General features: G+C 41.2%; 1 protein-coding gene across 1 annotated transcript in view; it reads left to right on the top strand.

Moving 5' to 3' along the window:
- Positions 1-16,031, top strand: part of reln (reelin) — a gene marked incomplete at both ends in the record, with an annotated part of 81,456 nt that overhangs the window by 34,096 nt on the left and 31,329 nt on the right. The window contains 4 exons of the mRNA XM_083893811.1: positions 7,480-7,550; positions 14,950-14,982; positions 15,065-15,143; positions 15,306-15,402. Of these exons, the coding sequence (XP_083749937.1) occupies positions 7,480-7,550; positions 14,950-14,982; positions 15,065-15,143; positions 15,306-15,402 (280 nt within the window). The remainder of the gene's footprint in view (positions 1-7,479; positions 7,551-14,949; positions 14,983-15,064; positions 15,144-15,305; positions 15,403-16,031) is intronic.

Raw genomic sequence — 16,031 nt, 5'->3', positions numbered from 1 at the left:
AAAAAAATCACAACTAAATTAAACAATTGGCAGTGTTTACAAAACTCCCTCAATGCATTCCTGGAGGAGCTCGATACACTATCAGGCGGAGACTTTTATATACAGACATGACAAAAGAGGATTTAGCTGGGGAATTTACTGTGGAGATGCCATTTAAATGAGATCCACGGAGCCAAACAGATTTACTGGCTTTTTTCTCTGCCAGCAAACACAATCACTGTTGACCGTGTGTCCACTTATGATGACTGTGTGTTTCTTCTGTATTTGTCAGTGTGTGCATGTGTGTGTGCGTGTGTTAACTATGGAGCAGCAGTGTGCCAATGCTGATGACAGCGGGACAGGCATGGAGCCAGGGCTATGTGACAATAGGGGCCCCTATGGCCGACCTTATCAAAGTCAGACAGTCACGCTCCAGCTGGATGAGGACTGCCTCTCTCTCTCACTCCCTCACAAACACACACACACACACACACACACACACACTCCCTGCACCCTGTTATAGTTCACAGCTTACATCTCCACCAGTACATCCTCATCTCTGGAGCCCAGGGAGAGTGGGCTCTGTGAAGGAATTCAACAGTTATGTCTCTTCCAAAACCAAAACCACCTTAGGGGCCACATCAACATTTCTAGGGCTAAACCGTCACTGTTGTTAAACTTGAGTGTGACATTTGATCAGAAAAGTAAATTTCACTGTCATGTTTTGTGTCTGGATGTTGGTTTTATATGGATTAACTTGGATTGCAGTTTTAAAAGTCGACAACAATTGTTCCGTGCATGAAAATAAATTTGTCTTGACAGTTTAAAATGGATATAATGCCATGTCCTACCTTTGCCCTGCCCTGATTGATTCAAGGCCCATTTTGCACGAGTGGTGTCCATGAGTGTTTAATTTAAAGCCACAGACATTCGGTGTCCTTCATAGGGTTGAAGCTGGACCGCCACTGCATTAATATGAGCAGTTTTATGGGCAATGTTGTGTGAGTGTTCCTGGTAATAGATCACCAGCAGGAGTATGATAAATATGACGGAGTGCAGTGACTTGAAGATCCAGAAGAACTCATTTTCTGGGTGGCTGTAAATTGTCATCTAAAAAGAGCGAGAGGCCTTGAATTGGACGAGGAGAGAGGGTGGAGGAGTCGGGAGGACACGCACGCATCCATGAGAAAACCCATCACACTAGTTGATCAACAGAAAATTAATCTGCAACAGTCGTAATATAAGTCTGTCTTTTATTAGGTTTAATTATTCTCTGTTGAAATATATCTCTCTATTGGTTTTAGATGCTGTTAGAAAAAGACATTTCAAGCTGTGACACTGGTCTTTGGCAAACATTTCATGAGAATTGATAGACTTAACAATGAATTGTAATTAAAAAAATATGTTTGACACATAAAATACAAAAAAGCTTGTGCTTTAATGATCACACACAGCTGTGCCCCACTTTTTTATTCTTCTTGCACATACCATGTTTGTCTGTGTATTGAGTGCTTTGCTGCACTTGGTGGAGGTGAGAATGCTTAATGGCTTCTTCTGGTTAATGCAAACATGCATCAGTTTGTCTGTTCTTTTATTCTGCTTCACTTAGAGCTTTGAGTAAGTAACAGTCCGTGCAGTTGACTCTGTGCTTTGTGTGTATGTAGGGTTTTATGTGTAACTACGACACATTCAAACACTGGCACTGTTGCTGGTGCATGGGCACTCCATGGAATGCGTTACACAGCAACCATCATGGGTGCACATGCATTAATTTGGTGCACAAAATGAATTGTGTGTTTGTTTGTGCTTGCATGCACGTGTCTGGCTAGAAATTACATGGCACACTGCTCCTGCATGTTATGGCTATGCCTTTGTTTGCAAACATTTGTTGTTTTTACGCATGTCTGAAGCCACTTGTTGGAGAAATTGGTAACAGAAATGGGGGGGGGGGCAGCAAATGTTCCCCAGTGTTGTGTTGTTGATGCTACCATCTGTTTGGGGGAGGCAGGTCTGTGTGAGGTAAAGTCTGTGAAACAGCCTCTACTGTATTGTTTAATATGTGTGGTTAGCTACAGTCCACTGCTACATATGGAAACAATGTGCTTTAGCTGCTTTTGTAGCGTGATCAAGTCTCTAATCCCTTAATAATAATTAAAAAAAAATTGTATGCTGTGCCATAGTCTAAGGCCACCATTAGATTTGTTGTTTAAGCAATGCTACAATGACCAAACAAGTCATTATTTCTCTGTCACTTTACTGGAACATTTCCAGAAAATATACACACACACACACACACACACACACACAACCAGATCAATGTTTTATCAAACATCAATATTTTCATCAATCCTCTTAAGGGATTATTTAAATGTTTAATTGATCCCTACGTTTCATCAGACAGAATATTGGGCACATTATTGCATTAGTCATAAGTCAAAGGTCAGAGTTCAGTCATCAGACTGACAGGTGACCTATCTTACCCAGCTCCCAATTTCTCCTGGTATTAGTTTTCTGCATTGATTTCCTATTTTTCAAAGTCAATCATTGAGTCTGTTTAAACATAAAATCAGTGGTTAATGAGCTCCCTCATCATTAAAACTCCACACTGGCCTGTGGCCGTGTGACTGATTCACTGTAGACATTGGAGCAGGGAACATGAATGATTGGTTCAAGGTAATTTCATTTTTGGCATTGTAGATGAGAAATATGGAGGAGTAATGGGAAGATGACGGAGCACATAAATCCCATGGGCTTTTTTTTCCTCCATAATCTGACCCGTGCTGCAAATCTTACACAGTCCAGTCATATAATTCCAATTTTCATGTTTCACACGATCGCATCAAAAACGGCAAATTCTGTATCTCTCATACCCACATATTTAGCTTAAGAGGGAGAACCTTGCATCCCTATTGCTATTTACCTTTAAGGTCCCTGCATCCATAATGATGTCTTATTTCCCACAGGACGGTCCGTGACTCCTGTAATTATATACATACACCTGTGTACACGGAGGCACACGTACATGCACACACACACACAAACACACGCACGGGGCACATCAGTCAATACTCGGATCAATACTGCCATTAATTGTCTGCATCACATCTGTGCGACACCAAAATCGCAATCTCTTTAGGAGGTTGACGTCCCACCTGCCAAGGTGGCGACCTCCCTGTCAATTCTAGATGAATCAGAATGTGGAGATTGAAAAGTAAAAGGAGCAGAGCTCAGGGGACGCGGTGTCTTCTCCGCATGTTTTCTGTGTGAAATGATTGCTTGACATTTCATGCTGTATGTTCCAGTAAATGCGCTACATTGTGACTGACAAGATAAATAACAGACATGACTTGTTTCAGGGATTGATCCTGACTGTTTAGTCCAGGTTAAATACAGTAGATTATTCTCTCTTTCCCCCAACTTGTCCCAATCTGACCCATGCTAAGAAAGGAGGAAAGGCAAAGGGTTAAGTCACAGATTTTCTCAAATGCCAATTTTGAAATTCAGTATTGTTTTCTTCTATCTACCTTACTCCTCGTTTACCTAAACCCTTTAATTACTCGGTAACAGTACTTTTGTGCGGTGCATTTTGAGCAGTAACTGCTTCTTCTGGCTGTGTTCGGAGCTGTAACTCTCTGTGACCTGGTGCTAACAAGCAGGTAATTTGCCAAACAACTCCCAAATCCCTCCTCTGTGGAGCTTCATTAAATTTACATGCGCTCCAAGAGCCTTTTACAATTAATTAATTTAGCGGCAGAAGGAAGGGGAGGGAGTAATGTGATTTCACATAGCCAGTCACACTGTCTCAGGTCTTGACGATGGGTGTGAAAACATCAAAACTATAAGCTGAAATCAAGAAAAATCAGGTTTTCTGTTTCACATGAGCTCCTGATCAGTTATCTCTTATCATGCTGTCTTATTTCCACATCTTTCTCTTCTTCTTTTACTTGTTGTCACTGATTGCGATGCCATAACTGCAGCTGGTCCTCAACTCACAAGATAAATCAACCAATTAGAGTGTATTATTTTAAGGGCTTGGTCCAAATGTACCAAATCAGAGCCGGGCAACTGCAACTTCACTCAACTGAAACTTCTCATATTAATCATGATCGCCAACAGACCCAGTGAGCTGGGACAGAAAATTAGCTTTTAATTGGGATTTGAGGTGAAGGGGATGTGAGCGTTATCTAACGAGGGAAGACGAGGGAGTAAATGTGAGCGTCCTCTACTCTCAGATTAAATAACTGACGAAAGTTTGTCTGTGTGGTCAGTCTACTGCGCTTGTTCTTGTCTTTAAGATATATTTAACTACATTTATGTGTATACGTCATGGTAAATTAGTTAGATTTAATGTGTGTGTATGTGTGTGTGTGTGTGTGTGGTTGGCAGGCAGCTGTCAAGCTGGTTCCTGGGGGATACTTATGGCCGACAGCAACATGTAATCTAACATGGAAGACATGCTTGGTAATTACCCACTCCAGGCCCTTTTGGGAACACTTTGAGTGACAGCCTGTCCATCTGCATATAGGTTAAAACTCATATTTGGCTAGGAGTGATTGAGTGTTTGTGTGGTGTGTGTGTGTATGTGTGTGTGTGGCCTGGATCACTGTCTTTGCTCACATGTCGTGTTGTTTGACAGGAGATTTTGGACTTTGAGGACAGGCCCATAAAACACTCCGCTCTATTTCCACTGACCTAATCCCAGTGTCCCTAAACCACCAACCCTCCCCCGACCCCATCCCACAACTCCTATTCATCCCGTGCTTCTTTGAATCCGACGGAGGAAACGAGGGGGAAAAACACCGACGTATTTAAGGGCTTAATTGCTTTTTCCCCCTGAAGAAAGTCAAATTAACATTTCGATGTTCAATAAATGTTAAGTGTGTATGAGCTCTGTTATCTGTGCGTTAGGGGGGGGTGATAATGAGAGACACATGCTGAGGAGCCACTGGAGTGTGTCAGCAGTACAGACGCTGGTGTCGCGCTGCGCTGATCATACACTCTCTCCAGCTCAGACTAAAGACCCGCTCCTTGCTGCTGTTTTAATGTTTGACATGTTAATAAGTTACTCAGACAACAGCCTTGTAAATAAAATGTATTATTATTATGCCCCCTCTTTTCCATTTAATATACAATACAGTTTCCATTCTATCACATTTTTATTTATTGCAGGGGGGGAAATGTATTAGAAACTTAGAAGTATGAGACATCTATTAGATTTACTTTGCAGAATAATCTATCTATTTTTATTTTAGAAAACATGATGCATTGTTTTAGATTTAACACACAGCCAACCAGCTTCACCCCAAGCTTATGCAAAATACAAAATACCCAAAAATATATAAAACAAATCTGCTGCATAACATGTAGATTATATTTCCCTGTACCACTGTAATAGAAACAACACACATCCACAAATGTAGTCCCTTTGTTGTTTTAACACAAGGCAAACGACAATGTGAAGGCAGCACGTTCCCACCAATGTCAGGTCATGTTTTGCAGATGGGCAGAGAGTTGTTGTCGCACAGATGTGCGGGGGTTAAACGTGTGAATGATATGTGTGTGTGAGGTTGAATTGGCTACCTGATGGAGCCTCCTGTCCTGAATCTGTTTACTGAACCTAAGATAAGTGTTTAGTGAATATTTAAGAGCCTTGTTACTCACCTCCTGCTGTTCTTTATGTCCCATCTTTTATTCATAAATACCAAACTCAAATTAGTTTTCATCTGATTCTGAATTATGAGTGTAATTATGTATGTTTTTCCCCAGCTTTGCACATGCACTGATGCTCTTTACTAATTGATGAGGTTTTTGTTCATTATTCATGAGCTGAGATGAATGTGTAATTGCTTTGGCACCCATAAAAGGCCTGAGTCTGCATGGTGGGCAAGAGCAGGGCACAATTTGGAAGGTGCAAAGAAAAACCCACATGGGATGCCAGCATAGGAAGGAGAAATGACGGAGTAGGAGAAGGAGAGGGTGTGGATGTGAGGCGCAATGACTTCTGTAGCAACTGTGTTCTGTACATCACATGAAGCTCTTTGCTCTTTTCTCTCCAAATGTTGAGTAATGTCTGTGAATCCTGGGAATACCCTGAACAGTGGGACGACAGTGTAAGGAGCACAAGTGTGCCATTACATGGCACAGGCCAAGTTAAAAGTTTTTTCCACATGTGGACTTGAAGGGGCTCACTCCCTGTGTGTGGGTGGAACACAAAGTCAGTGTCAGTGTGTGTTTTCGGTGTGTTATGTTGCTCAGATTTACTCAGCGTGCCACAGATGATGCTCATAATTAATTCCAAAGCCAAATTACAACATTAAAATGACGTGTAAGTGCCAGACAGATGTGACAAGACCCCAACTGCTCTTCTGTCCTTGATGGATAGTAATGCTGCAGTCCATGAGGAAAACAAATCAAGGCAATGATATTCATCCTCTTTATGTTTTTGACCTAAATCCCACTTAAGAAAACACTGATTATATTATATATGATTCATGCAGTATAGCTTTTATTAGCCAACTAAATGGGTAGTGGTGCTTTTTTTTCTCCATCATTGGGCCTTTACTACATTGACCATTTGTTGCTGCCACTAATCTGAATGAAGGGCTCTCAAAGGTCACATATTTTTTTTTCCCAATAACTCTCTTTGGATTGCTTTCCAAGATGAGTAATCTTTGTTCTTTCTTCCTCAATCTCTTCCCTATGTTTGAATTACAAGCTTTTGTTTTTACTCTTTATTCTGTGACTTTGATCCTTTTTGTTTTTCCAAGGATCTTATAAAAAAGTTTTCTTAACTATTATTACTGTTGACAGCATTGTTACCATTATAGAAGTAGATGACATTTCTGTACTCACGCAGCAGCTTCTGTGCATATATTCCCCCCTGTTGTTCCTGAGCATGTCTCAGTATCAGTGTAAAAGATCCCACTGCACTCACTGAGCCATTTCACCCTCTTAGATTTATAAAGATCTCTCCATTTTCAAATGAATAATGCATTTCACAGCCACCGGAAGGAATTGATATTACATTCCATACATACACATCATGCAACCTACAGTTAAGGCATGAATGCAGTGGTACCGGAAACTGATTTTATTCAAATTATGTGTATTAGCACAAAAATGCTATTTCATTAATCTAGCAACAAGAATGAAGAAATATCTGTCAGCATTTTGGTAATAAAATGGCAGTTATCTTCTAAGCTAGAGGAAATTATGTAATAATAAGAAAATTCAAACCCACGTGTGAATAATATCTCACATAACCTCAGAGAAAGATTAAATAGCCTTTTCTTTTTTGTTTGTTTTTGTTACTCAGTCACGGTATTATGAACTTGGGGAAATGTCCCCTTTCATGTGGGATGCCTGAGCACATTTTGGTTTAGTGGGATTTTATGCCATCTGTGTTGGATTAATGTTCATACATTAAGAACAGATTTGTTAACCTTCCTGGTCGTGCTGTTGGTGTGAAAAATCTGCGTCTCTCTTCTTTCTTTCACCCAGTGCTACAGCCACACATCGAGGACAGATCATTTTCAAGGATGCTCTGGCCCAGCAGCTCTGTGAGCAAGGAGGTGAGTGGCACGGACATCAAGCATAAACCTTATAAACATGAAAATATGCTGCACTTGCAAGAACATTTGTATATGAATATGTTCAAGCACCCAAGAGCACCAACACAAATACTAACCTGCCCCTTCTTACCTCCTTTTTATCACTCTCCATGCAACGCATGATGCAATATGTTTTTTTATGCATCTTCTTCATGAAAGTGGCATTGCAGCATTTTTCTCACTAATGATGCAGCCAGAGCCAGAGATATTTGGATGTCTTATATTGCCAGCTTAGTTTCAGCTTATGCTCAACACAGCTTCCCCTCTCTCCCTCTCGGAGATTTATGCTTTATGGTCGACACTTCTTACATACACTTTCTGTGACAGTCGTAAGTAGCTATCGACAGACAGCGCAGTCCCACTCTGCATGCTGAGTGTGTATAATTGCTTGTTTACAGGGAAGCCGTGGAGCTCACTTAAGAACTAAATTTTGTGGCGCAAATTAGACTTAAATGCTTAAAAGTAGTACACTAGCTAGTACTTGTGTACTTGTTTTCCCCCAAAAATGTCAGCGTTAAAACATGCTTAATCACAGTGGGTCACCTCTGTTGACTCTGTATTATAAGCGTATCCCTTTAGCAAGTCATTGGAGACGCTTCCGATGCTTGTTACCCATGCCAGACAGAGTGCTCTACGTGATAGCTCCGTTGTACTTGGAAAAGTGACAGAGAGTTAGTGGCAAGCTTTCTCTCCTCTGACACTTTGCCTGAGAGCTCATACTTTCTCCACCACTGACACACTGCCTGGGTCATCTCCCTCTGCACATGACATATCTGCAGCCAACAACAGGCACTTAGTCCTTTATTGCCAAGGCCCTGTATTATCACACTAATACACATCTACTCACAGCAGACACATTGGAAAGCAAAGATATGGCCCATACAAGGCCTTGGGGGGACAAAGTCAGTGAATGGACACAAGCAGAGAATCTAGTAGAGACATGTTAAAACTTTTTCGAGGGGAATAAATGTGAAGAAGGGAAGACAAAGGTGACAGGGATACAACGTTGAGTGTAGAGCTGTAATTTACAGGTGTCCGTAATGACAGGTTCATTGTCTCATTGATGAAGGACAGGTGAGAGGATAGGCTCGAAAAGGATACAGAAAAAAAGATGGCAGGATGAAGAGACTGTGTTAATGAGGAAACTTGAAGGTCATAAATTGCAAATGATTTGAGTGCTGTGGTAATTAAACATCATTAACATACAAAATGTACCAATAAACAAGATGTGAGAGGACAGCTGACCTTGTTCTAGGCTCACTCCTTTGATGGCCAGCAACAAAACACTCCTTTTCTGTTGCCAAAATGTGCCAATAAATCTGAATTACAAGTGAGAAATGAACTTGCTGCAGGCCACAGACGGCAAAAAGAGACCAGGGAGAGATGATAGAAATGAGTCTGATCGTTTCTGGTCTCTGGAGGTTTTATATGATATTTCCTTAGTGTGCTGATGCAACTCATCTTCATCAGTTCCTCTTCCTCTTTACAAACCAAAACCTGCAACTTCAAAAAAAAACCTGTGGGGGTTTATATTTTTATTTAAAAGCATGAAATTAGAGTGTGCAAGGCTCATGATGACAGAAAATGAAAATTGACATTTGCTTTTTGCTTTGACATTAAATGAACAGCTGGTGCAACTGTGTAAATAAGTGTGATAATGCAGAGAGTAAATGTCTAATCTAAATCTTATTTTTCATCTTAATTACCTTGGCAGAGTCAGACTTAGCATCAAGTAAGGCAGACACTTCCCTTCCAGCTAGATTAAACAGGCTATGGTCCAACATTCAGCAGCAGAGAGACAAAGGGAGTGTGTGCTGCTCTGAGTACAGTTAATCTCAATCTACGTCTTAACATTCAGAGTTGAATAAAATATACAGAACCAGCTCAAGCCACTTCAGAAGTTCATAATGCTTAAGACTTGAGCTTAAATGAAAGCTGTGTACACCAGGGTTATCATCCATCTTCCATGGAGAAGAGGGAATGAGGAAGTGAAGGAGAATGGAAAGGATGGAAGGAGAGAGCTGATCAAATAAGGTTGAGACTTTAAGAACAAACTGACAGATTAGCCAAGGGTTTAGTGTGAATGAGAGCTGGTGAAGAACGATATGGATCGCTCCCTTCATTTCTAATGTATATGTAGATGTAAGAAGAAAAAAAGGATGAAGACATCTCCAACTCTCGAGAAAATCTGGTTACAGAAAGCCTTCGCACAAGTTCTGGTGACACGGGTTTGTTTCTAATATGTTTTTGGTGTCCCTTAATTTCTGCGAACACAAACATAGGCTGGATTTCTTTGATTGTATGTGTACGTCTGTACTATACACCTACACTGATCTAACTCACTCCTTCACCCAATCCTTTTTATTCTATCTGCAATACAACCTTACCATGTTCTTTTGATCCTTGGAGTCAAAATAGAAAAGGACATTCATAACAGTTCATCACAGATCAGCGCACCTGAGAGCTTCCATTTAAAGATTTTATTCCCTGTGAAGTTTAGAGCAGACATTTTCTTTTGAGGAAGAAACTCAAAACTTTTCACTTTAATCGACAGCCCGTTACTCCAGTTCACAACAAGCCTTGGAAGTCAAAAGAAGACAGAACTAAGAGTAGTTTTTTGCACCTATCAACACCTTTCTTTAAATACTTTAAATGATTGCAAGAATAAGAGCAGACAGGAAGGAGGATCAAAACTTAGCAACCATAAAAATATTCAAGCCCACATGAGTGCAGCCTAGTTGGCGAATGAAGAGAGGTTGGGGACTCAGTGTTAAAGAGTGGAGTCGGTGGTTGTGGGCGTTGAATGGTGATGCAGGCCGTCTATCAGCTCTATCTCCTGACAGCGTGGCCAGGAGTCCCTGCTTTCTGCCCAGCATGGCCAAGTCTCCTCATTTCCAGCGGGGAAATAAATCAGGTCTTTATGGGCCTGGCTGAGTGCACCACACCTCAGATGGATTATTAAAGGGACATATAACTCAACGAGGCCACTGCACCCTGAGGGACGCCTGATCACAGTGCAACAGAAGGGATGGGTGGCCTCCACTCTACCACCTCCACACCACCCGCCCAGTCTGTCCATCAGCCTGTTTCTGTGGCCAAATGCCAGCGTGCTTGCCATCTCCCATCGCTCACCAGCAAGAAACCTTGAGACCTCAGTTGTCTATATCTCATCGTGATTGTCCCCCTCAGCCCAGTTATTTATCCTCTTACTTTCCAGTCTTCATTCGTATCCTTGTGCTATTACTTTTTATCCTTCTTGCAACTCTCTTTGTGTAATGTATGTTTTTGTTGCCTCACTTCATCAACTTAAACACGCAAGGGATTGAAAATGTCTGTTGTGTTTTTCCCCAGGCCAGGGGATGTTTGTCTTAGATACAGCCAACAATGTTCTCTAAACAAGCCCTGTTGTGAGGGGGAAAAAGGTCTGCTTTCACTTAATAACACAGTCAGAGAAGTTATACCATAAATCTGAAAGTAATATTCTTTTCTTCCTGTTTCCTCTACATTCACCTTTAATTATTGTTAAGATGCCAGTTAAGATAAGTGGTGTTCATGGAGTGGAGTGGAGAGGCTGAAATCTGACCTTGGAGAACCTTCTCTCTTTTTAGTCATTGTAGAAGAAAAACAACAGCATCCTGCTGCATCCTAGTGTGTCGGTAATTGCAGCCGTCAGTTGGACGAGAGCAACTCGACTTCAAACGCTGTTCACGTCGTGAAGGATGTGAGTCAGACAAAAAGAAAACGAGGCAAAAGAGCCGAGAGAGGAAGATCAGAAGAGTGGGTATAGTTTACAGGGTGGAGTGGGGAGAAAGTGGAGATTAGAGCTGGAAGATGGAGAGAAGATTTAAAATGATATTTGCCCTGCACTCTTTGTGCTGATTTGTCTGAGTCTGCCAAAGCTCTTTTAGTTCCCACTCGCATCACCCAGCTCTGCTCACCAGCACCTAACTGGTTTAAGTCCTGGTGTAGTTTTTTTTTGGGAATCCCTTTCTTTTCGGTGATCCTGTTTATGCGTGTGCATGCATGTGCATGTCAGACAAATTGGAGTGGGGTCATCTGTGGATGACAAAGCCGTCAATGTGTATTTATGTATATCTGTGAGTGTGTGTCTCGCTGTGTGAGTATAAGCCCTGGCCAGGGAAATGCAGGCATTAGCAGAGCTGAGCTGTTAATTGAGGGTGTAGTAATTGAAGTCTTTAAGAAAGTGAGAGGGGATTAATCCAAGTGAAACGAGTGCCACTGTCTGCTCCAGATGTGCCGAGGGTTTAGCAGAGACTGAGAGAGGCAAAACTGGTGTGGATGAAGGGCTGGGCAGCAGGGAATGAAAGAAAGTGGGACAGCAGAAGAGTGTGATGAGGCATAGAGCAAGAAAACTGCAAATGAGTTCTTTTGGAAGCTTGAAGGGATTATCCACCACCCCCCCAAAACAATCTTCTGGGCCTCTCCCCAACCAAATGTCCTCGGAGTGAGACTCGGAGTGATTTAGAGGAGTTTGTTAAGAGAAAAGATGGGAGAAGACAGTATAATACAGAATATCAAACAAACATGTTTTACTGTTTGACAGTCAAAGAAGGTTTTGTACCCAGAATCAAGTTCGAGCACATGTATTTTATAAAAGTTTTTAACATATTGTAAGATTAACATAATATATAATCCTTTAAAGTAGATATATATAATACATTATTGTAAGATATGTCTACTGAGATTAAAGCGGACCTAGACAGGAAGTTCCAATTAACGCTGTTTTTTAGTGTGTATCCGCGTCAGTACCTTGTTTTCGAAGCCCTGAAGTTTCTAAACAAACAGTTCAGCCACTGCTGAGAACGCTGTGTTTTATTGTAATCTCGGGCTCAGCGAGATCTCTGAAAAAACCTGGTCCGTTTACGTAAACACCGGTTCTCCTGAACAGCAGATCGTCCTGGTCCGGGCACTAGTCCGGGCACATCCGGTTGCGTACATTGAACCGCAGAAGAAGAATAACGTCCGTTGTGGAGGTGTTTCACGAGCGACAGTGTCTTCTGACTCTGGGTCCGACACCGGGTCAAAGTCATCAAAGGGACTGCGGCGGGGAGTCGTGAAGAAGCTATTTTTAAACAATGTTTTGATAATGAGTAGCAGTGCATCCACTGTTCCAGAGGGGGGAGCTGTGCTTCTGAGAGCGGGTGTGCTGATTATGTCACTTCCGGGTACTGGCCAATCGCAAGACAGTTGGGAAGGCTCTACGCCTATAGCGGCTGAGGAACAGCATTAGAAAAGAGAGATTCCTATCGGCTCTAACATATTATGTGCAACAGAACCACTCTATGTGAGCTTTAAGGAAACATTTTTCACAGATAAAAATGGCAACGGCAGTGTATTTATCATTCAATATTTAATTTACAGCCTGCAAGTTCTGTTTATGTTAATGTTGGGGAAAAGGGAAATAAGTTGAGTTCTTCATAGATAAAACTTTCGGTTCATGCAGAGTTGGTTCCTCAAACTTCCTGGCAACCTTGAGTCTCTGGAGACTTAAATGGGAGATAGGACGATGCTGGCCTATATTTATTTTTTTTAATTTGGACTGTAGTAACTGCTTTAAACTCTTGTTGCATTACAGCGCCTTGAAAGTGAGAATACAAATGAGGATTTGTTTTTTTATTGGAGCTACATATGGAATAAACCACAATAAACACAACAGCGTTACACAAACGAGAATTGATAGTTTGTCTAAACATGTTTTGAATCAATGGAGAATTAGCAAGGGAGGAAGAGTGATGGCGAAGGAAGAAGCAGCTCCTTTGATCTGTTTTAATGGGCTCCATAGTTGAGCCTGAGCCACAGCCAGAGAGTTGAACGTCAAGGCCCACCAGCACAGCTACAGCTGAACCACCCAGTTCTGTCACACACACGACTAATACTTTAACTCCTGCAGTCAGCACAAAACTTTACTACAACCCTGTGAATAGTAAATCCATTTCTGGGAGTCCGGCATTTCAATCCATGGGGAAAAAAATTAGGGCAACTAATAAATACTAAAGCTTACGATTAAAGTACAGACATTAAGAAAACTTTACAGTAGTAGAAAAACTTTTTCAAGTAATCCCTTCTTTGCATCACATTCTGTTTGTTATGAGTGTGCGTATGTGTGCTTTCACATTTGCAAGCCCGTCTTTTACAGGTAATTTAGGAACTGCTGTAAGCTTTGGGAAAAAAGTCTTATGTAAGTTAAAATGAAACTTTAGAAGAAGTCCTCTGTTTTATCACGGTGTGTCTTATCAGGTGGGCAAGGCTCATCTATGGCAGATTATCCTTCTCTAGAGTCTGAAGAGGTTTTCTTAAAGCACCTCACTGAACAGAGCAGAGTAAAGAGGCTCAGAGAGATGGAGGGCTTCACATGTTCACTGAGGTCAAAAGTGAACCTCACTTTAAGATAAGTCGCTGTTGAGTATAACAGCGACTCTTAAAGTGAGGTTTAATTTAAATTATCTAACATAGGGAACAAAAACTCTGGAGATGTGATTTTCAAGATAAAGCAACAGTTCTTTGTACGTTTAGTTTAATGTTGTCAGTGTATGAATCTGATATATCACTGGACACACCTTAATTTGTTTCTTTAAAAGTTTAGTAAATGATCTACTTTGTTTTACATGTGGAGTGATTGTGGTTCATTGGTAGAGTGAGTCATCTTTCAACTGGTAGGTTGAGGGTTCAATTCCTGGCTCAAGTCTACTTGGCGTGTGAATAGGAGAATAGCAAAACTGTAGTGTAAAGCAGCTTTGAATGGTCAAAAACAATAAATACATATATTTCACTCTCAGGCACATAAACTTGATGACTCTTTCCATTGGATGCAGACTGCAGTTTGCAAAGTGTTTCAAAAAATGTTGAGAGAAAGTGAGGTCTGTGTTTTTCATGTTTGATTAATTCATCTTTACACTCTTGAGTTTTCATTCACCTCCATCTACTTCTCAGATCTGCATATCCCCTGGGAGAGATTGATGGTTCAATGTGTTAGCTAGACAGTGGCCACAGATTACAGCACACAGACACCTCTGGGAATGATGGCGGTTAATTGGCATTGAACCGTTAATCATGACTGCCTGGTCTTTCATTAGTGGAAGGAATTAACATCGGCCAGCAGGGAAACTTCAGACGTGACTGGCCATGACACGGGGAAAGTTTGTTTCACTCGGAGATGATTTAAGAATTCGACCATACAGTGTACCTGCAGTTACTAAGTTTTTCACTTTGTGCATTTCCCGTTGTTCACATATAAACATTAATCTCCACAGCTACACATAAACACAAAAAGAACATACTAATATATCTGTACATTCAAGATGGCACTGACCTGATAATACTCTCCTCTTCCGTGTTATAGCTCCAACAGAATCCCCACTAAGACCTAGTTTGGGTAAGTCCACATTTCATGACATGCTCTTAATTTTATATTAATTGTAACATGAAACTAGCATTTGCTTTGTGTTTGTGTATAGCTGAGCTACATGGTAAACATGCTGTGCTGCGTGACGACTTTGACTCCAACCTCCAAGGAGAGCTGGAACCCAGCATTTGGTAGGTTAAAAGATTCAGACTCTGAGAGAATCATTGCAAGTCTTCTTCTTCAACTTTATTTTGTCGTTACATCTTCTCTTCTCTTCTCTTCTCTTCTCTTCTCTTCTCTTCTCTTCTCTTCTCTTCTCTTCTCTTCTCTTCTCTTCTCTTCTCTTCTCTCAGGTCTGGGTGCAGTAACTGTGAGGTGGGAGAGCAGTGTGGTGTACTGATGCACGGCAGAGCGGTGACTTTCTGTGAGCCCTTCGGAGAGCGAGAGCTGGTAAGTGCCATGCCTGACCACACTCCAACCACACAACGTTATTGCAGTCAATTGACCATTATATCCAAGCCAACCACACACCGTAGCCGCAGCCACCTCTACATTAAATTATAAACTTACTACAACCACAGTAGAAGGGCCGGCCCTATGCATGTTGGTGCCCTAGGCAATATCGGGATGCAGTAGAATACACAGTAGAATCTGTTGTTTAAAAGTGCCACAAACACCCACCTGATTCTCTTTAGCAACATTTTAATTAGTATCTAGGTTGTAAACCAAGTTTTGCCACATATAAACATGTCCAACTATATCTGAATGCTGAATGTTTGCTGTTATGTGATTCTAAAAACAAGAAAACACTAAAAACTGTAATGATGTTGGCCCTATTCATGGTAAAAACAAAAAGTGTGGTGATTTTGTCCAGCTTGAGTCATTTCAGTCTCTGTGTCAGTTTGTTAGAGTAATGTACTATAGTCATCCATCCTCTCTCCCATGTATAACTTGTACATCACCGCTTTTTGTGAGTTTTAGCTCTTCCAGCTCTAGCCAAAAACTTTTGCTGCTGCTGTATGACATCAAGGTTTATGAAAAGTGTGCAGAAGTATCAGGATACTGCCTGACATACAATG

Source organism: Microchirus variegatus, assembly GCF_963457635.1.
Source record: "Microchirus variegatus genome assembly, chromosome: 8".
In the NCBI taxonomy this organism is placed as follows: Eukaryota; Metazoa; Chordata; class Actinopteri; order Pleuronectiformes; family Soleidae; genus Microchirus; species Microchirus variegatus.
This window is presented reverse-complemented; position numbering and strand designations above follow the sequence as displayed.